Source organism: Channa argus, chromosome 13, assembly GCF_033026475.1.
Source record: "Channa argus isolate prfri chromosome 13, Channa argus male v1.0, whole genome shotgun sequence".
NCBI lineage: Eukaryota > Metazoa > Chordata > Actinopteri > Anabantiformes > Channidae > Channa > Channa argus.
This window is the reverse complement of record NC_090209.1, coordinates 11,980,567-12,001,925: the sequence shown is the minus strand read 5'-3', so window position 1 is coordinate 12,001,925 and position 21,359 is coordinate 11,980,567. Positions and strand designations below refer to the sequence as shown.

The window sequence follows — 21,359 nt, the reverse complement described above, 5'->3', positions numbered from 1 at the left end:
GTAATACGCCTTTACAGTACGTACACTATGTTACTATATATAAAGATCAAATATGTATGTTAAAAACACCAAGCTGTCTCTGAGGTGACTCAAAGGTAAGAGGTGTGGCGCCTCCTTGCTGATTTAAGCCAGTCTCTGAAAAGGGCACTGCGTTCACTGAGGTTCTTTCTTTACTGTTTTTCTCATTGAAGAGCTGCTTTTTAGTTCCAGAAGTCCTTTATTAAGCTTGGAATCAACAAATACTGTTTTATGGGTAGAGGATGAGGATGCAGTAAAGTCAACAGCGCTCTGAGGTCAAGATAAAAAGCTGCGCTAACAGCTTGTCTGACTCAGTAATACAAACATCTGCACATGGTGAGCGGGCCACTCTATGTATGTGACCTAATGGCAAACAAAAACTCTGTATCTGCATGAGAGGTAATTGGCTATGCATCAGCACTGTGAGGCAAAAGCTTTTCTTCTCCATTTTTGGAGGTATTAACGTCAACTGAGGACACAATCAGTATTGAATTGTATCATTTGCTAACTGACGCAACTGAAATGAATGCATGTCTGCGCTTGTGCTTGCATGTGTGTGTTTATAAGTCAGTTTGACCAGAATCTAATCTCACGCAACACGCCAGTCCACTCAATTACTGAGTACAGTGTTACAGCCTCACAGCCTGTCCACTGCACTACATTAGGTTTTAACACACCAACACACATGAACACATGCAGATGCCAAAACGCACCTATTCTCACACATATCTGCAATAATTGTTGTGCTTGCATGCATGCACAGGCACAAGGGGAAAACACGCACACAAACTCACAAATATAAACATACAAACATCATCTGTCTTTTTGAGAAATCTGTAAGTTTACATAACAGGTCTGATCGCTGCCGAGTACAATTATGGCAACTCCTCTGTCAGAGTGTGAATCTGCTCTCTACAAAGAGTTATTGAGCTGCTGTCCCTTTTATGTGGTGCAGCGTCAACATTCAACAAGATATCATTTCACAGGAATGAGATGTGTGTATGCTTTTTATGAGTATTAAAGAAAACATTCTCATAAATTCTGGCAGGATGAGAGTCTGTCCTGGCTTGTAAGCATGGGAGAGGGAAAAGCACGAGAAAACAGACAGAAAGGCCTCTGACTTGGCACCCGAATAGGGATAGAGGGATATTTTACTTTCATAAATCACTCTCTCGTCATCCATCCTTTTATTGTGTGGGACAAAGTGAAGGCAGGGCCTTTGCTAACAATATTGTGGATGGTCACAGGGAGGTAAGAGAATGGAACTGTTACTATTATAGATGCTAACAGTGTAAACACAGGTCACAAGTAGCACATTCCACCTTTGTCAAACAAAATTATTTAATTTTTTTTGTATCTTGGTGTTCGTTAGATGTTGAAAAAGACCAACAATCTTGAGGTGTTACGCACAGTGTACAGTGTCAACATCAACTATGCTAAATTGTATTGTGAATAATGTCATATTCTGGAAATGACAACAACAAAACTTAAAACACGAACAAAATAACTAACATTGCATACCAAACACACGCGCACACACATTTGTTTTATTATCTACACATTACAACCTACTATTTGATTCTACGGCATCAAAACTTTCCATACTGACCTCTCCATCAGGCTTTTGGTTCTGGGTTGGGCTGGGGTTAGTGGGCTGGCTCTGGGACAGTTTTGGGGGCTGCAGGTCAGCCAGTTTGTCCTTTAATTCCTGGTTGTCCTTCCTCATCTGCTCCATCTCCTCCATCCAAACCCTGCCCTCTCGCTCCTTCTGCTCCCGGAGGTTCTCAATCACTCGTTCCTGAAAAAGTGAGATATTGAAAGAGTTTGGTGAGAACTGAATACAGTATTAAATCCAAATATCCATCATGTCTATAAAAGTTTGATCACAAATATTTTATGGTTGATTTTTTGGCCTCAAGAGTGCAAAGGATTCCTATCACGACTGAAAACGTCTCACCAATCTCTTGCTCAGTTTATGCTCACCAAAGCAAGTTTGCAAAGCACATCCAGAGATAAATTCTGCCCATCTGCCCATAAAAACTGCCCATCATAAATAGCACTACCATAAATAATCATAGGCACAAAAGTATATCAAAGCCACACAGAAGAAAGACATAAGGACGTTGGATCAATGGGGTTTAGTGACATAGACAGATTTATTGAGAATGAACTGGAGAGTACTGTAGATCACTTCCTCATGACTCCACGCACCTTCGTGATAAACCAGGTTGGAATGTTTACATCATATTTCTATTCTCTAATCACACTGGACCACAAGAGGACCAGAGCTTTAGGCACTGGTTTGGGGCCAGATTCACCCCATGGGTGGCAGAGCATGCAAGGTGTGTGTAGTAGGTGTGTGTTAAGGTGTATGTGTGTGTGTTTAGGTGTGGACTGAAGTGATTATCAAGGTGTTTATTCAGGTGTTTATTTAGGCACAGAGCACAGCTCAGCAATGAGGCTTTACGATGTGGCATCGTTGCATGATTGGCAGCTTTAAACCCTTGGGTAATTGGACAAATACACCCACTAACTAGACCTGGCACAGTAACATACTGCATATTGGGCTCTGGTAGAGAGGGTGTAAGAGAGAGAGAAAAGAAGGAGCGAGACCTCATGGCTAATAGGACCTGTGTGTTTTCCCCACTTTCTGAAATATCTAGAGGATGTCTGGGCTTTAGGGAATGAGACCAGGATAGGATAATAAAACCTGCCTCTATGAGCCTTGTGTGGAGCACATGTAAACACAACAGAAAACACACACATAACATCCCAAACAGGCACACACACCCAAAAGAGCAGCGCTTGGCATGGGCACAATGCCCTAGCCTGTTAAATAGAACCACAGCAGTGTGGCTAGCGACTGGCTCCAAGAGCAGGTTTTTGACAGGGTGTGTGATTAGCAACACACACACTCACTCTTGTAAACACATTACACACACCCTGTGTTGACCACAAAGTCTGAAAAGCTCGCCAGTGTTCTCCTCATCACAGCTGAATTATATGTAGGCTGCATCAGAAGTGGTTTCTGGGTAAACAGATGGGCCAACACAGAAAAGGGATTTGCAGTTTATTGTGCCATTATGCTATTCATTTCAAAGTCTGTCGGCAACAAAAACAAATTTAGGTGATAAAAGATCATTTTAAGTGAAAACATCTATGCAGTGTGTTAGATCATGCGTTGCAAAACAATGAAACGCACATCAGAAAACATCAAGTCTGTTGTCTGTGAAGACAAAGAAAACAAATCTTAATTGAATGGATATACATTCAGTGCAATTCAATTAAAGAAAATTCAACACAATCAAGGGAAGTAATAGCAAGTAGATAGGGGTGCACATACATACATCCGTTAAGAACTACAGCTTCCCAGTGTCTGACTCCACTTAAGCTCTTCTAGATTTTCTCTTTTTAGTGTCCCTAACATGAATTACACACTTGGCCCATAAATACGGTGATCTAATGTTGCAAGTAGGCATACATAACAAATTAAATATATACATAATAAACACGTATACACTGCGTGCATATTGGAACACATAAAATGTGGCAGCCACTGAAAAACAAGCACTGCAGCTAAACATCCACATCTGGTCCAACTGGGAACTCTATAAAGTCTTTACCAGCAGCTAGTGCCAGCAAAATGTAAACCAGCATCCATCTTTTAGCCTGCAGTACAAACAAACATGTAACTGGGAACCATTTTTTACCCTTCAGTACCAAAGCAGTCATTTTTTAGTCTGTTTTACTAACAAATGTGTGCTAGCAAAAACTTTAAATATGCTTCACAGCTAAGCAAGATGGAGACACTCTGAAATCAGGCCAGTCAGTTTAAGGTAACAAGCATGCATACATACTGCCATACTTGACATCTCTATGGGTATGATGTATAGTACAGTACATAATATCAAATCTGCCCTGCGATCACGCCTGTCCCCAATTAAAAAAGCTGGCGCTTGGTAACCACGAATGCAATCCATAAACACATTGCTAATGCTGGCGTAGAAGCAAAAAATCCCCGTTATTCAAAGAATGAATTTCTGTCAGCACCCCAGCCTCTCGAAAATAGCCTACCTTCACTAGAAAACTGTAAAATCTGTGGTTTTATTAGGTAAAGACCTGTGTGATGAAATGGAGTGTATTTTACGGAAAAAAACACAACCCCACAGTGGCCGGCAATGCCATTTATCTTTTAGTTGTATAGCTCAGTAGTGTTGAGGTGAGGCTTTATAGAGTACAGCTGCTTGCTCAAGTTGCCAGAAAACAACAAACACTGAATGTTTATGACCAACATCCAGCTCATCTACTCAGCCATCAACTCATGTGCAGAAAGTTTGCTCAGTTCACCTTGAATCACAGGCTGTTTTTCTGCATATGGGCACATACTGCATACACATACGAGCTCATCCACTGTACGGACGGTGCTTGGTTTATTGTTCGTATCGTTCCTATTGTTCCCGTTTTAGGAGGCCATTAATCCATCACTTACAATGGAAAAATTACAAAATAGAGTCAGCTGAAGTTGACGGTAAAGCTAAAATGTGCAATTTACAGTAAGCCAGGCCTAGCATTAGACTCGAAATGTCTCCCAGCTCTCCCTGTTGCTCCTCCATGATGCTCTTCTACATTACCATCTGCTATGCTCTGCCATGTTCTGTGCAGGCCTTTAGGTAGTGGTCACTGTGAAATTACAACAAATAATCAAGCAGAATTTCTTGAAGTTATCTGATTTGAAAGGCAAGCCTCATTTAAAAACTTTAAGCTGCAAATATCTCTGGCCTGCTACCAGAGTTGCTCTGGGACCGCAAAAGCAACAGCACATTTTGGTTCGTATTTCTGCTAAAAACAGTCAAACTGTAGCTTTAAATGATCTTTGAAATTAATACATCCATTAAGATTTTACATTTCATCATGTCTGTATCGATATATATTTTAATCCTACCATGGTCGCAGTGGCTTATTTTTTAATTTTGGCTGAATATGTGTGTGGCTGTGTTGTCTGTTATATTGTTAAATTTCATTTTTCCTCCATGCTGTAAGTGTATTTTTCTTGCCAGCTCAAAGCCTTCTCTTCATTCATATGTCTTTGCAGAAGCTCAGTCATTTTCTTTTTTTTTTACTCTGCCTCCACAGTCACATTCCTAGACCTCTTCCTCCCCTAATTCTGAGGTAACTTCTCCCATTAGGGCTGTACCGCTTATGGCATTTCACTTTCCATCTTTCCATCCCTCCTCCATTTAAAACTTATATCTTCTTCTTATTCTATAGATCATTGGCTCCCTGTGTTCGGGACAGTTACAGACAGGGACTAATCCTCTGTCTACGTTCACCTGAAAGTTTCCTATTTTTTCCCAGTGCCCTTGTTTTACCCTAAATTTTTTCACATGGACTATATCAAGTGTGGTCCAATATCTATAAATTTGGACGCTGGCCCCGTAAATTATGGCAGTGAATCATAGCAAACCATGCAACTTAATTAAACTATGTACAATGAGGCACTGTGCTTCAAAGGGTGAATATTTCCAGACTGTTGAAGAGCAAGTAGTGATCTAATGGTTTCACTTTTTGAGTTTTTATTGTCTACATATGAAAAATAAGCTTTAGCTTCTTCATCAAAAACAACCTCAGACTATCCATCTGTCCACATGTCACTCAAATACCCTCAAATCCATTTCCATTTCTCAATGTCTTTACCTTCTCTCTGTTATTTGGCAACAAGTCCACCCTCCCCTCTCCCCTGACTTTGTTTTGTACCTTTTCTGACAGAGCCTCCTCCAGTGTGGCCAGGGCTGTGTCTGTATTACTGGAATCAGTTTGAAGGCCCTGAAGCCTTTCCCTCAACCCGGCCAGCTGTTTGTCCTTATCCTTTAACTGCTCCAACAGGTTCTCAATCTGGGGAAAGAAGGGCAGAGAAAGAGAAAGCTGAGTGCACTTCTACAAAACATGCTCATAACAAAGCTTAAAAGATAGAATCATGAATAGAAATGTTTAAACTGCACCTGAAAGGTTAAGTAACATTCATAAAATGTACCCAAGTGGATTATCATGACAAGAGAACCACAAAAAGGAATTATCCCACTGACCGCTGATTCATTGAGAAGATGCATTTAGACGCTGAATAATGGGCTAAACGTCTGGCTGCATTCTTCAGTTTCCTGCTGTAATGTATTCCATTCTGGCCTAACATTTCAAAGATGAGCACCAATGAAAGCCTCCACTGTGTGGCTCTGGTCAAATCAATTATGGTTGCATCCACGAGGTTACTGGAAGTAAACTCTACTTCTAATTGGAAAAAACTATTGGCAAGGTGTAAACCAAAAAGTCAACGAGAAAGAAACACAAGATTTGTGTGCTTTCTTTAATGTTGGATTTCAAACTCTCCTGTTCCCTGTCACCTGTGAAATTCTTCAAATGTTTTATTGTTTATTGTGTTTGGTTGATCAAAATGTTCATGAGCAGCATAATTTACAGAGATTTGTTTCTGTAATATGTTGTACACTGTCACACAGGATCTTGTCTCTATTGATCAATTGGGGTGTAAAAGGTTTCTCCAGATTCAGACAGTCTCTCTGTCACGAGTACAAGTTTAGTTTAAATATAGTTTAGTGTATTTATGTCAAACTCTGTATGTTTCCTAATTATTACATTTTTATACATTGCTATAAAATTAGAAATTATAAAATCGAAAACATGCCCCTCCAACTGTCTGTCCACTGGACACTGGTGAAATGGGGATTAGCAATATCAGCTTCAGTAGTGTTATACTGAGAGTTAAATGGGTCCATTGGCATTCATGACTGTGCCTCTGTATCTGCCTTTCTTGTGGCTAACCTCATGTCACTAAAGTGGTGCTGTAAAAGCCAGTTGTGGTGTTCAACAGCCTTTATCTGATGATCATCTGCAAAACAGAAAACATACACATACACAGACACACACAGGTGAACACACAAACACAAAAAAACACAAAATGCCCCGGGCTGTATCAGACAAAACACTAGCAGATGCAGCTGGGAAGGACATAGTACAATGCAGTAAAACTCTTGAGGCCTACAAATTAGCTCCAAAGACACAGCACATCTGGTGACAGAACATGGTGATATGCTTGCAGCGTCTCTTAGCTTCTATAAGCACAGTTTATATTCCTTTAAATGCTGAATTAATCTCATCTTGACAAAGAAGCTATTTTTGATTTGAAAGGTTGATGTACTCTCTGAGATTCTTTGAGATCTGTGCACCACCACAGAGCATTATTTCAGTCTTCTTTAGTCGTTTTTCTACAGACAGACAAAGCACCATTCACTCACTGCTGCAAAGCATTAATACCACATTTGACCCAAGTGGCCCTTTCTCAGATCATGGATTGTGTTGTACAAAAGAGAGGCATATGCACTGAAAAGAATTCATTATTTAATGAACATGAGAATCTAATAAAACCAAGAAAAGCACTTCAGGCCATCAAGAGACCACATATTAACTGAAAATGTGACAGGGTAAAAAAATGTCTGATGGGGAGAATAAGCTGCATTCCAGTCATGGGTACATACATAGATAATGTCCAAATCACCACAGCTATTTTACAAATGAATCCAATTAGACTGTAGACTTTGGTGTTCTCTGATCCCCGGAGGGCAAGAGCAAGGACTTAAAGGAGCCATCTTGGTTTTGGCAATGGAAGGGAAGTGGCAGGAGGGGGTGGGAAAAGGCAGCGAGGACCCTTCGGCAGATCTTGATAGGTTAATGACAGTCATTACACAACCAAGCTAAAGGCTTTGGTTGATCCTTCAACAAGCGATAGGGACATTAAACCCTTAAGGGAATGATGGGAAAGCTTCACACTACCAAAGTCAGATAACATTCCCTGCAATTCAAGATTGCCATGGGTGTGTTAGGAGGAAACTTGCCTCTCACAGCAGACACTGTGAGAGGGAAAGGGACGGAGAAAGCCAAAGTTTATAGAGGTTTCCTTATTTACTCTCTTGTGTTTCTCTTATTTGAAGTGAGTGGTTTGAAAAGATAGGTACTTTTCACTTATTTTCCAAGGGATGTAGGCACTTAAGCTCTAAAGCTAAAGACATTAAAACGTGCAAGATCTCAACATTGTTAAGCACTAGAGAAGCCCCCACAGATTATACAACACTGACGTTGTAACATGCTTATCTTCACATGCAGTAAATACAGGAGGAAGTACAAACAAACCAAATATCTTTGCCTTTGGCCTCCAGTTGTAGCAGGATTGTGTTTTCACATCACAGCACATCAAAATGTATACATATTCGCTCCTGCACGCTATTACTCTCTGTTCCTGTGAATTTCATTTAATGCCAAATTAAGCATGTCACCATTGGTCTTAGAAAAACGATTACATTTTTCACCGGGCTTTAAGTTTGCTTTGGCCTGATTGAACAAAATAACAAACCTCTAGCTGAAATATTTAGCCTCATAGCTCGGGCTTCTGTGAAATTGTGCAGAAAAACGTTAAATACAACTTAAACCTAAGAGGCAGATGAGAATGAGTCACATGATCCTTGGATATGGGAAAGAGGGCTAGGAATTCTGTTAGAAATCTCCAAACATACTGTACTCTTAGAAGATAAATGCCTTTTGTGGACAGGCGAGGTGCATGGAAGCTGGATGCCTTTTGAGGAGAAAAGGGGGCCTCTCTTCCAGTAGCTTGGTTGTTAAGATGAGAGCAGCAGTCATTCATTTTATCTCTGAGCGTACTAAGCTAACTCACACTACACTCCCGCATCTCGGACACACATATAAATGCACAAAGACACACAGTCAGACCCCCCCACACACACACACACACACACACAAAGGCTTTTATCATTAAACCACTGCGCATATGTCACCCCACTCTCCAACCACACACCTCCCGCTGAAGCAGACCACCTACAATAGGCAGTTACTCTGACTCTGGGAGCCAGGCACTGTGGTGTGGACTGTCTGCCCCATGAGTGCGCATCCTCTTGAGAAATCGTGACGTCTGTCTTAAGTCATCTCCCACACACATGGCTCCTGACTGTTTACAGCCATACTGTTTTGACTCTGATAACTTTATCAACAAGCTGACAGAAGGGGACCAGGTTCTCCTTAAAATTGGCTGGGTTGATGATGCACAGTTACATTCCACTGACCTTGGCTTTGCAATGTTATCAACAGTTGTAGCTCCAAAATACAATACACCCTAAAACTCTGGTGGGCTTTGTGTTGTAGAGATTTTATGATTTTGAATAATCAGCTTTTGAAAAATAGCAGTTGGCTATTTTTAGTTGGATCAACTATTCATCGTGTACAAATAATAAGATGCAGAGAAATTAATGCAACAAATATACTGTATATGTTAAAATATCAAAATAAAGATAGATTACAAATTCCCTAAATGTTCATGATTACAGTCATTTTTACAGTGATATGATATATCAACTTGAAGGTAAAAGTAGTAGAAAAATAAGCTGTGAGATTGTCATCAGTGTAATAAAATATAATGATGTTTAGCATGTGTTAGTTTGTTGATGAGGCAAAAATATTTCAAATAGGGAGGGGGAACTCATTATCCTAAACTCAACAGCTTATACATAGACAAGTATAATCAAGAAATTAGAAAGTTAATAGTTGTCAATAAAACAGTTTGATTCTCTGATCAGTGGTCTTGGGAATTTGTTGGTGGCTCAGCTGTCGCATTGCTGTGGTTCCAGTTTGTAGTGTAACATGATAAGAACAAGTGGAGTTTGAATATAATAGGAAAGAAGTTAAACCAGTGAAACTGTATCAGGCCCTGCGTCTCTGGCAAAAAATGGTCATCTAAAAGCAGCTTGTTCTGGAGCAGAACCACAAACTTGGTCAACCCGTCCGTTTCGCATCCAACCTAAGAGCTAGAACTCTGTGGCCCCCAAAGAATCATTTCTGCAGAACACAAAGAAGACCAGTATGGAGCGTGACCACCATAAAAATACAATCATTTGTATTTTTAAAACTCTTTTGGACCAATAAAAATACCAAACAATAATTGCCCGCTCTTTCTGAAGGGGAACTAATTTCTCTGCGCTTGTCATCGCCTCTGAAAATATAACAGGGACAGTTGTAAAACTCAAAGATTCTGGCAATGACATGTACAAAAATACGTGCACGCACAATCACACAAAAATACACTGGGCAACAATAACCGCAAACTGAACAATATGAAGTAACATTATGTGTAGAAATCTAGGTCACAGTCAAACACAAACATGACGAGTGTACATACTGGAAATATCAGTACTCTACAATCCCATGCTGTGATCCAAGGGAGGCGTGTACGTATTAAAAGTTAAATGTTATCATGTTTGTGTGTGTTCTTGTATGTGTGTACTCGTGTTAGCGTATATGCCGACATTTACACCTGCATAAAGTTCCCATCTCCTGCCAACAGAGCTTGTTGATTCCCACATTAATAAAGAACTTCCTCCTATTCCTGAGCACTCAGATGTGGCTCTTTAAAAGGAAACACAGTTTGGTCATGAAGCTCAGGAAAGACAATGACCTTTTCAGGTTGGGGAGGGTGTACTTGCACTTCATTTGACCCAAGTACCCCCCCCCCCCCAGCAGACACTACCACCACTGTAGACTGAATACTGTAGAAGCACTGATACTATGTCAGCTGGCGCCACCAAGTGGCAGTTTGCTTCTACGTTCCCTTTTGCTAATCAGAAGAACTCATGGAGCTTATTTAAAGTGAAAGATTTTGTGTTAAGGTTATTTTATTTCTAACTTTCTTTAAAAAATTGAAGTCTATCTATGAGATGTGACCTCACTTTACTGAGCAGAGTGTAAGGAGAGATTAGGTCCTTTCTGTTCCTACTGTACGTACATTTTACTCAAGTTACTACTAATCATACTTGAGCAAGAAACATGCATATTCTGCACACACTACTTTAAACATTATACGGCATAAAGTTAGGAAATTGCTGCCACCACTGAGTCATCTGCATCTGGGACAACATGACACACAGAGACCTTTAAAGACAAAAATGACACCTTATTCCCCCGTATTCAACCCAAACAACCTTCATGCTGCTTTGCTCAAGGAGTCATAACTCATCTGTTATCAACCAGAGAGATGGAGCACAATGACTTCATAAGTCAATTGGTGCCGGAGACAGGGAGGCACAGAAGGGAGGGTCAACAAAGCATGATGCACAAATTCTGAAATCATCCCCACTTTTCTAAATTAGGAAAAAGTACGTGTCTTTTATTTCTGCTTAGGAACAGTTTGGATTTGTAGTCCGACAAAGTATACAGCGTATGTCAAAGATTGCAAAAGAGTTGCAACATAATGGTCTCTAATGAAGAAATTAAATAAAGGTTTTTTTTTATGTGCTTTGATCTGTTGTCCACATGCCTACAGAAGAGGGCTGAGTACAACTGCACGGAAAACATGTGTTGTGCCACTGTGTACCTACATGTGTGCTAGCGTGCCTGCATGTCTCTCTGCATCTGCCGTGTTGTTCTCCTGTACTTCTAAAACAAAAAGAACAGCATGCAGAGTCAAGATCTAGTGTTGACAAGCCAAACAAGCAAGTCCTCACCCATCCTGCAGCCAAGAAGCAGAAAAGAAAACAAGAGAAAATGTGTCAAACTAGAACTGGGATCAAATGAAAGAGGCATAGATTTCAATTGGTTTCACTATGATTAGGACTGAGGCCTGTGACTCTCACAGTAGCCTCCTCTCCATTGGTACAATTCTCGTTTTGCCCCTAACCACTAGTGCCTGTGTAGAAATACAAAGGTGCTCTGTGTCTATCAATGACACATATACAGGCGCACCAGCATATAAACATACACAAAATGCATGAAGTAAAAAAAAGCATCCAGAAAACAGATGAATACACAAGAGTCTGATTTACCCTTTTCTTCACTATTCATAAATGTAATTTAGTTTCTTGTATAAACAGGCAACTTGCCCTGTATATGTTATGACTCCTGAGGCTGACAGCATGCATCTCAAGCCCAATCTTTTCTAAATTAGAAGTGCAATCACATGACCTCCAGCAAATTACTTTGGTTATCATAAAATAACATTACAGAACAGAACAGCCTGAGACTACACCCACAATGGTTATTCTTTTGAGAAATTGTGTCAAATTGGACACAAAAAAAAGATTAGAAAAAAGTCAATGCTACTAAAAACTCAAAAAGCAGACATTATTTTAAAGCCAAACAATGAGGATTTCTGCTTCACAACATGTTTTACTTTAACAGAAAATATGAGAAAATGGTAAAATATTTTATTTTACAGAATGCCACATGAAACAAGTGATAAAATATCATAAAATGAAACTTTGTAATAAGAAAAAGTGCATGCAGACAAAACTACAGAAGAGAGCCAAAGAATTTCAGATAAGATCTGCTAAACAGATGAGTGCAGCTGCCATCACCAGCAAGGTGGTTAGAAGGAAAGTGTTTATTGTATTTTAACTTTGCATGTGGGCTTAAACCACAGTAAGGTCTCATTCTGCATAAATAAAAATACAGCTTATCTCAACTGTTCAGTGTTTGTTTGTTCTAAATACCTGGGCTTAGTAAAAGCAGGATAAAAGCTGTGACCCAGTTCACTAAACTAAACACAGATCTACACAGACGAGGTTTTAGTGATGGAGATAACGTGCAAAATCAAACACACTGACAAGGATTTTTCCGATATAACTGTCTCACCAAATACTCCCCTAAAATGAAAAATCTGTGTATGCATTCCACCATTATTGATTGTTTTAGAAACAAATACAAAAGCATTTAGAGGGAATAGGATCTGCATGTGAACCTGGGTTATTTCCATAAGCTGCAGTTAATCTTTCGTTCTGATATGAACCAACCATAGAACAAATACTGTTTAATGAAAACTGAAATAAAATCAACTTTTGAGCTTCGGTTTATCAATTTACAGTTAGTTAAACAAAAATATTTAATTAGTTGGCTAAATGAAATCAAATTCTGTATGGCCACTGTAACATTGTTTATTCTGAACAGACAGCACTAATCTCTGAGGAATACATACACACACACACACACACACACACACACAATCAGGCTGTGATTATCATCATGAATGTTGGGCTAGGTTCAGGCGATAGGGGCTACATATAGCATTTACACACATGACAAGCAGACATCCTCCCCTCTCCCTACACATTCCTCCACAAAGTCATTCATACAGAGACCCTTCACTGCATTCATACATATCAATTAGGCACCAACACACACACACATTCTACACACAGAGATGCAGACATGCATCAGACAGAAGAAACAGGGAGAAAGATGAAGCGACTGTTGTTTTCATAGTGATTTCTCCTGGTTGACCAGAGAGCAAAATGATCGGAGAGAGACTTCTGCAGACCCAGAGCAGTTCAATGAAGACAGATTGCTAGGCTGTACGTGAGTTAGAGTGTGTCTGTGTGTTGATCCAAGTCCATGCTCTTTAGGCTCAAGACCCTATCTCTGCCCCCCCCTCAGCTGTGGAATGCTGCAGTGATTGCTGGGTAATTACCCTACGCTTTATTCCTCTGCTCCCAGCACCATTAGAATTAATTCTCCTTTTTGGAGAGAGGGAATGGGAGCACTTTGATCTGAAGGTAAGAAAGAAAGAAAAAAAGAAAGAAAGAAGGAAAGATTGAAAGAAAAAAGAAAGAGAAAATGTGGCCACCTGGTGGGGACCCCAGCAGATGTGTGTCAACCTGTAGCTTCTGACCCAGGACCACGTTATTTGGTCAGACAGGACAAATACTATATAAAGCCATACAGTTCTACCGGGAGTCCACGAGTCAAACTGTGACCCACTTTGACCTATTGAAAGACAGTTAGACAGGGACTAGAGTGCCTGTCTAAAATCCTAAAGTATGACATATTAACACTGGACTGCTGACAAGTTAGGTTGATACAGGTCAGCCTGAGTTATGGCTTATGTCATCATCAGGATAAAGTCAAGTTTAAGTTCTTCATCAAGTTGGAGAGTCATTAAACAAATCTGATGGTCTGATAGCCTGACATATGGCCCGACACTAGGTTTGTCTTGATTGATGTGTAGCCTGTCTCCAATCAGCCAGCCCCAGGCTTTCCCCATTAACCTCAGCTGATTGCTGATAGGAGCAGAAGGGGATACACCGGGCCTATCACAGGCGGTTTACCAGAACCTCCCCAACTCCAGCTGGCTTATCTACACCCATGTCTCTGCACTGTGATTGGTCAGATGGAATCCATTAGGATGAAAGATATTGGTGGCCTCATCATGGGTCTTTCAAGATCACCCACGCAAGTACAGCTGTGTTACACCAACACACTCACTCACCTGCAATGAAGTGCCAAAGGAATGAGTCCTAAAGCCTGGAAATCACTTAGCATTTTGATTCTCTGACCCTCATCCAGGTCTAGATATTTTCATGTTATATTCTCCAACATAAAAGTCATCAGTAAATACCCCACTCATGCTGTATTTGAGCTTGTACATGTCTTAAAAAGATGGCTGCTAGGAACTGGCTAAATGAGACAGATGTTGTTGGGAACATTAGATGTCACCATGCCCAATAAAGAGTCATTCAGTTTATTAGTTACGATCACTAGCTATATCAGGTTTCTATAAGAAGAAAGCTTTTGTAGAACAGATAAGCGTATTGAATCAATTAACAAACTGAAACTTTAGTGGTGGTGACACTGTTGTACTCATCGAAGCAGCTGAACAAAATATTCACTGACTTAAAACAGGAAATAGCTTAACTAAAAAGTTGACCAGACATTAGATGCTACAGTGAGACGTTTCAATCTTACTTATCTATTTAGTGATTGAGTGATTTTTTTTTCAGTGGAAATATGTTACAAAACAAAATAGAATGCTTAGAGCTGCTACTTAAGCCTGCTCTGAAGTCAGACTTTTCTCAGAAGCTTCTCCTTTTTAACAAATCTGACAATTTAAAATATTCCTGCTGGATTATTTAGTTTCTCAGCATTTTTATTTTTTGTAATTTAATAATGAGTATGTGGCACAGGGAGCACAAGGGCTGGACAGAGCAGAGAGTATAGCTTAAGTTGCATATTAGTATAGAGGTTTCACACCCAGCTTTTTTATTGGTGTGTCGTCAGAGACTTGGTATGATTGCTTTAGGAAGTAGCATAAAATGGAGACAGAGCATCTGTCTTACACATCTGGATACTCTGAAAGGAGACACACACAAAACATACCCACTCACAATGAGAACTATGCTCATGATGGACTTGAATTTTCATTTCTATCATTGACTAGCACTCCTATATGCATCAGACTGGACAGTGCCAATGTCGTATTGGGGGTGGTGTAATAGATGGGAAGAGGGAATAAACAGAGAGAAAAAGAGAACAATTTTTTTTGCCAGTCGAAAATTATTCAACGAGAAGCATGAAAATAAGGTGCATTCCATCTGAAGTGAAACTTCATAAAATTATGAAAAATGGACAGACAGAGGAGGAATTGCTCCACAGAGAGCAAGAGAGCAGGGTGGAGGAGATAAAATGTAGGAGGCCAGGGAACATCTCCATTTATATTTATCTCTAAATCACTCTCTCTACTTTTCTTCATAATCAAAGGTCGACCCATGCCGATGACACCACCGCAGAGCCAGCGATGACACCAGGCCAGAGCAAGTGCTGAAAGAGCCTGGCACAGGGTGCGCTGACACAGAGATGGGTTTCCCTGAGAAATTCTAGGGGAAACCTGCTATCATAACTAACAGAGCGTCTTTCTATACGACACACACACAACAACTTACACACTTATGTCCAGCATAGGCCAAGCAAGCGTAACAGAATCTCCCAGTCTGTGGTTGCTATAGGGAGGGAACACGATAGGGGATACTATACGTCCATGTGCACAACCAGGCTTTTTGAAAGCATGAATATGGATTGAGACGACCACAACGTTTGAACATGAATAACACATGTATGCCAAAACCGCACCACAACCGGCTCTGCATGTGTACCTCCCCCAAACCTATGCCCCCAGCAAAAGTAAAAAAAAAAAAAAGGGACCAAACATGAAAAAATAAATAAATATATCCAACATTATGCATTGGTCATGGTCTCATAGACCAAGCGCTTAAACAGAGCTCCCACTGTTCTGTGTTGTGATGCATAAGACCGAAAATGCCCACATAAACTAACCATGTGCTTTTTTTTTTTTTTGTCTTTTTTCGCATAAAAAAGTTCCTCACTTTTCATATGAATTACACCTCTAACTACTCCTATTAATGTCAGACTCAAACTACAGCGGTGACAGCATGGCACTGTACTATAAGTCACATTGGCCGTACATTGAGAGTCCTGTGGGAAAAGATAAAAATTCCCATCTGTCTCCTGAGACAGAAAAAGGAGCATCAATGATGTCACTGTAGAGATCAGTGTGATGAGAAATGGTCTATCTGTGTCTCATGTGCCCACTAGTCTGGCAGTGATTGCATTTGTAAAGTATCACTTGCCGATTCAAGATTTTTAATCACTATGTAAAAAGGTTAACAAACAAAAAAATCCGTTAAAAAAAATAAAAGCCTGCAACCATCCAAAAAAACACGAGACTAGAAATGAAAGATGCGATTTAGTTAGGAATAGTGCAACATAAGGAGGTTCATGAGCTACAGTTCCTGTTGTTATTTACATTTTACAACTTCTATTTTATATTACACCCACATAAACATCCTGCAGATGTTTTTGCTCTTAGTTCTCCAGATCTCAATTCCTTATGACTTGGAAGACTCACACAAACACATACACAAGTGTATGTACTGTATGTGTGTGTGTATGTGTGTGTGTTTGTGTGTGTTGTATAGATGCTACCTGTAAGTATCTAAAAGATTATTAGCCTATGAATTGTGGTTTGTTGACTCAATCAGAGCTCATAATTTTATGGGAATGAGGCCTACCACTCATTTAACTTTTAAATGATCATAGCTAAACTTCACCCAATTGTGTGATGGAAAACAAAGCCTTACTTGTTCATAAGAAAGGTTAGAAAAACATACTTCAACATTATTAGAAGCTTTCATCGGCTTCTCCACTGACACAAAATCAGCTTTGCTTCTGATTGCCATAACAAAAAAAGTTGCCCTTTGCTTGTAAAAAAAATATTTATACATAGTAAGTTTAAGCCTTCCTGTCCTTGGAAGCCTTTAATAACACAGGGCGGACTTTTACAATTGGAATGCAATGACTTACACACAGGATTTAACCGGAAAGGAAACAAGCAAGATTTCCAAGTTATCCTCCTGCCTTTCCTGTTGTTTACTGATTTGTAAGTTACAGCCTCCTAAGAGAGCTAATAAACTGGTAACAAATCAGGCAGGAACATTCAAAAGGGTACAGTCTAGCTTTGCTGTACACGGAGTTGTCAAAGTCTTGTACCTTGCAAAGAAAATAAGTATCACTGTTTTGCCTTTACTTGAGTTCTATTTAAACAAAACAGAATATTAAATTACCATAACATATTACTGGGTTGTTTCACCCAAATTACAGGAAAAATACTGTATATTCTCAGATTCTCAGGGGGTAAGGTTCTGGTCTCTATTAATACTGCTGACAGCATTTTGTTTCTATTACATCACAATCCTGATTCTGTGACTGAAGCTAAACATTTGTGAATAACACAGTGTTTTGCTGTGAGTACATTCGTATCTTGTCATCATCTCTGGTTGCAAACAGCTACAATCCCCAACAATTCCTTCTATTGTTAATATGTTAACCTGCTAAATTAGACTAAGCACAGCTCAAAACTGAGGTAGTGCAAATTGTAGGTCCTAAGGTCCACAGATTCTGAGCTAAGATTGACATTGAAAAACTGTGGGAAAACCTTGGGAACGGCTTGCAATAGGAACTTAGAACACAGAACTTAGAACTCTTGCCTCACTATGCAACTTGCTGAAGCAAACTATGATGAGCTGAAAAGCAGCCATTTTAGTACACACACCGCTGGAGATCGAAGACAGACACTGAGACAGTATCCATTGCTTTTGTAATTTGTAGTATAAAACGTCATTTATGAATCTTTTAGAGAACCCATCACTTTTGGTGGTACATACTGTATACAAGAGATGAAGTAGGTGTTTGGGAAACCAGTAGTTACATCAATGTAAATGAAATGCATGCATCCAGGAGAGCTAAAGTTAGTAGGTTAAATCACTAATGCCATAAGACTAGACATCCGCTATAGTTAGGCGTCACTAATCCACACCTATGTGATATTTAATTATTTATCAATAAGTTGTTTAGAATACTAAAGTTCAACTGATTTAAAATGGTTTTTCATAATTTAAGGCAATAAAAATAAAAGCATGATTGTTATTTATTTTCTCATAAATGTATAAATCTAAAGTAATCTACAGCATTACCAGCACATCTGCTGGCTGTCAGCACACATTATCAACAAGGTTTTCATTTTTATAGTGAGACTATACTGAATTATTTCTTAATAAAATACATGGCCAAGACTTTCTAATACCATAATTGACTCTCCTCAATGTTTGTCCATGCATTATGTGGTTCAAGAAAAGAAAAATACAAAAAAGCAAACACAAAGAAATTGAGATCATAGAAATATTGCAATTTTAAATTAAATAAATTTTTTAAATTGAAGTGATATTTGCTATTGTCCTATAGACAGTTCTCCAGAACACTTGTCAAATTGTACCTTGTAGAATTGGTATATTTCCCAAACCTGCACTGGACTATCCACATTTTGAGAGAGGGAAAGTATAGATGGTTTTTGAGTTGATATATTAAGACAATATGAATTTTGTCAGATCATACTCCTGATGAAAAATGTACTGCCTTCTTTTCTTGTAGAAAATAACCAATAATGATAAAGACCACCTCCAGCCAGAACTTATTAGAGCGATGCAAAACAAGAATCTGCATCCCAAATGGAGCAGCAGAGATGAGAAGATTCTGTCATGTGAAATGCCAGGATGTTTTCATCTGAGAAAGACAGGCTGGAGAAGCAGATAGAGGCACAAGCCAGAAAACTATCTTTTGAGAAAGCATGTAAGAAACCTTTGGATAAAGAGGCATGCATAAACAAGAAGAAAGAGGAGCTAGAGATGGAAACGCAAAGAATGAGAGAGTGCGCTGACAGAGATGAGGAATGCCTTTGTGTTGGAGAAAGAGAACATGGAAAAGGAACGGAAGGACTTTTTTGCTCAAAAAGATGCTATGGATGAGGAAAGAAAGGCCTTCAAGATAAAAAAAGCAAAAGATGGCCAAGATTAGAAAGGCCTTTGCTCAAGTGAAGACAGAACTCCAGACAATAAGGAAAGCTTTTCAGTTAGAGAAAAAAAAAGTGAAAAAAGAAATAGAAACCTATGCCAACGAGTGTAAGATAAAACTTATAAAAAGGAAGGCCTTTGATACTAAAAATGATGCTCTGAATCATCAGCGTGAGTCCTTCGACATAGAAAAGGAATATATTACAATAATGAGGAAGGCCCAAAAGACAGGCATCCACAAGGTGAGGAATGTCTTCCAGTTGGTGAAGGAGAACATCCAAAAACAGCGAAAAACCTTCAAAAAACCTTCATGCTGAGAAAGAGATGGAGAAGGAGGAGATGGAAAAGGTGAGAAAAGCATACCTTGAAGTAAAGGCACATATTCAGGGAATGAGGGAGGCTTTGTGCAGAGTGGCAGACATGATGATGCAGAAGAGAAATCCCTCAATGAAAGAACAAATACCCTCACTGTCAGAAAAGACCCCCATCAAAAAGGTCATTACAATCAGTGCTGTCAGCATGTCAAACTATCCATCTTCCAGCTTCACTACACTTTAGGTTGGCAGGAATGAAGAAGGCAAAGATGGAAAATGCAGTGGAAGAAGAAATCACAAGAATTTAACTTAATACATAAACTGTTGCTTAACAATTTCACTGTTCATTTATAAAAGTTTTTTTTTGATAAAACACATTTTCTCAATTAATTCGTTTTTTTTTACTAGGTTACAGACTAGTAAGCAATGGTAATTTTGCATGTAATAAGTTCATTAAAATGCCTGCAGAAGCACAGTATTTTTTATTTCTAAAGTAAAGCCGGAGGATGACCTAACTGTGAATCAGACTTTTCGGCAGGTTTGATTTCCAACAAATAAATGCTACAGGAAAACTATCTCAGCTTCTACCTGAGACAAACCAGTGAAAAAAGGTAGAAGCTAAAGTCAGAAAAGATTAACATGTTTTGAATAAGGTACTGAATACATAAATGCATTTGAACCAGCATTTAACATGTCAGAATGATGAATGAAAGCAAGCCTCCAAGTTATTTGAACTCTGGCTGACGGCAAAGACTACACCACGCCAAAATCGGACAATTGCTAAACGAATTTAAGCTACTATATTCAGTTCAGCCTCAGCACATTTGATTTGCTCAATGTGGGATCAATGTCATTGCTGAGGAGTTTGCAATCAGCCACTAGCTGAGAAATACATCCTTGGCATTTGGATTTATGTCTGGGGAGAACTTCATACTGCCTGCAAAGACATCAAACACACAAAGAGCTTGTTCGTGTATTTTACAATGAGGCAGCAGTAACTTATGCAGTATGAAGCCCAGAAAGGAAACAAGCATTGACTCTTAGCTCCACTCCTGTTTTCCCCATGGACACAGCACTGTAAGTTATACCCCCCTGGGATTGTTGGGAAATAGGAAGTTTGGAAAACCAATCAAATTGTGGTCAGTGTGTACAGTGAGCCTAATGGAGTGAAACACCTGTAGGTTCACATTGTTAAACATTCTTCTCCATTCAAACATTGCTTATTCTTCCATTCTTTTACTTCAATGCCTATAAGGAAAACAGTTATTACATTTTTAAACATTTTTAAAATACATTTGTAATGTTTTCGCCCATTTACAACAAGTCAAGCAGAATTTATCTTGCTCCTTACCATTTTTCAAAGTGCGCTGAATCCATGTCTATAATTTATTTGTAATGGTGAATGGAGACAAAGGCTTGTATAAAGTGTGCTGAAAGGAAAGGATGAGAAATAAGACAAGGATACAGAGGAAGAGGGAGGCTTTATGCAAAGACACAGATTCCAGTCGTTGATGTCTGAAGTTCAGATCAGACATGAGTGAAATGCAGAGATGCGGAGAGGGCCCATTTATCCTTAACAAACAAGCCTATCAGGTGCGACAAATAAAGAGCTATAGGCAAGAACCTAGAGATCATATAAACATATTAATGCACTGGAACACATTCATGTACACTTACATGAATGCACATACACTCACACAGACTGAAATACATGTGACCCTTGGGATTCTTTCCCATTAAACCCAGCAAGGGGTAGGGGGAGAGGGGAGAG

General features: G+C 39.3%; 1 protein-coding gene across 17 annotated transcripts in view; it reads right to left on the bottom strand.

Moving 5' to 3' along the window:
• The window catches only part of LOC137139756 (ERC protein 2), a 139,882-nt gene that overhangs the window by 83,330 nt on the left and 35,193 nt on the right, over nt 1–21,359 (bottom strand). For all 17 annotated transcript variants that reach the window (XR_010916391.1, XR_010916392.1, XR_010916388.1 and 14 more), the window contains 2 exons: nt 5,773–5,910; nt 1,628–1,816 (listed from right to left, as the gene is read on the bottom strand). Coding sequence is in view for 12 of the 17 variants with exons in the window: in XM_067527463.1 (XP_067383564.1) it covers nt 1,628–1,816; nt 5,773–5,910 (327 nt within the window). In the remaining 5 variants the exon portion in view is untranslated. The remainder of the gene's footprint in view (nt 1–1,627; nt 1,817–5,772; nt 5,911–21,359) is intronic.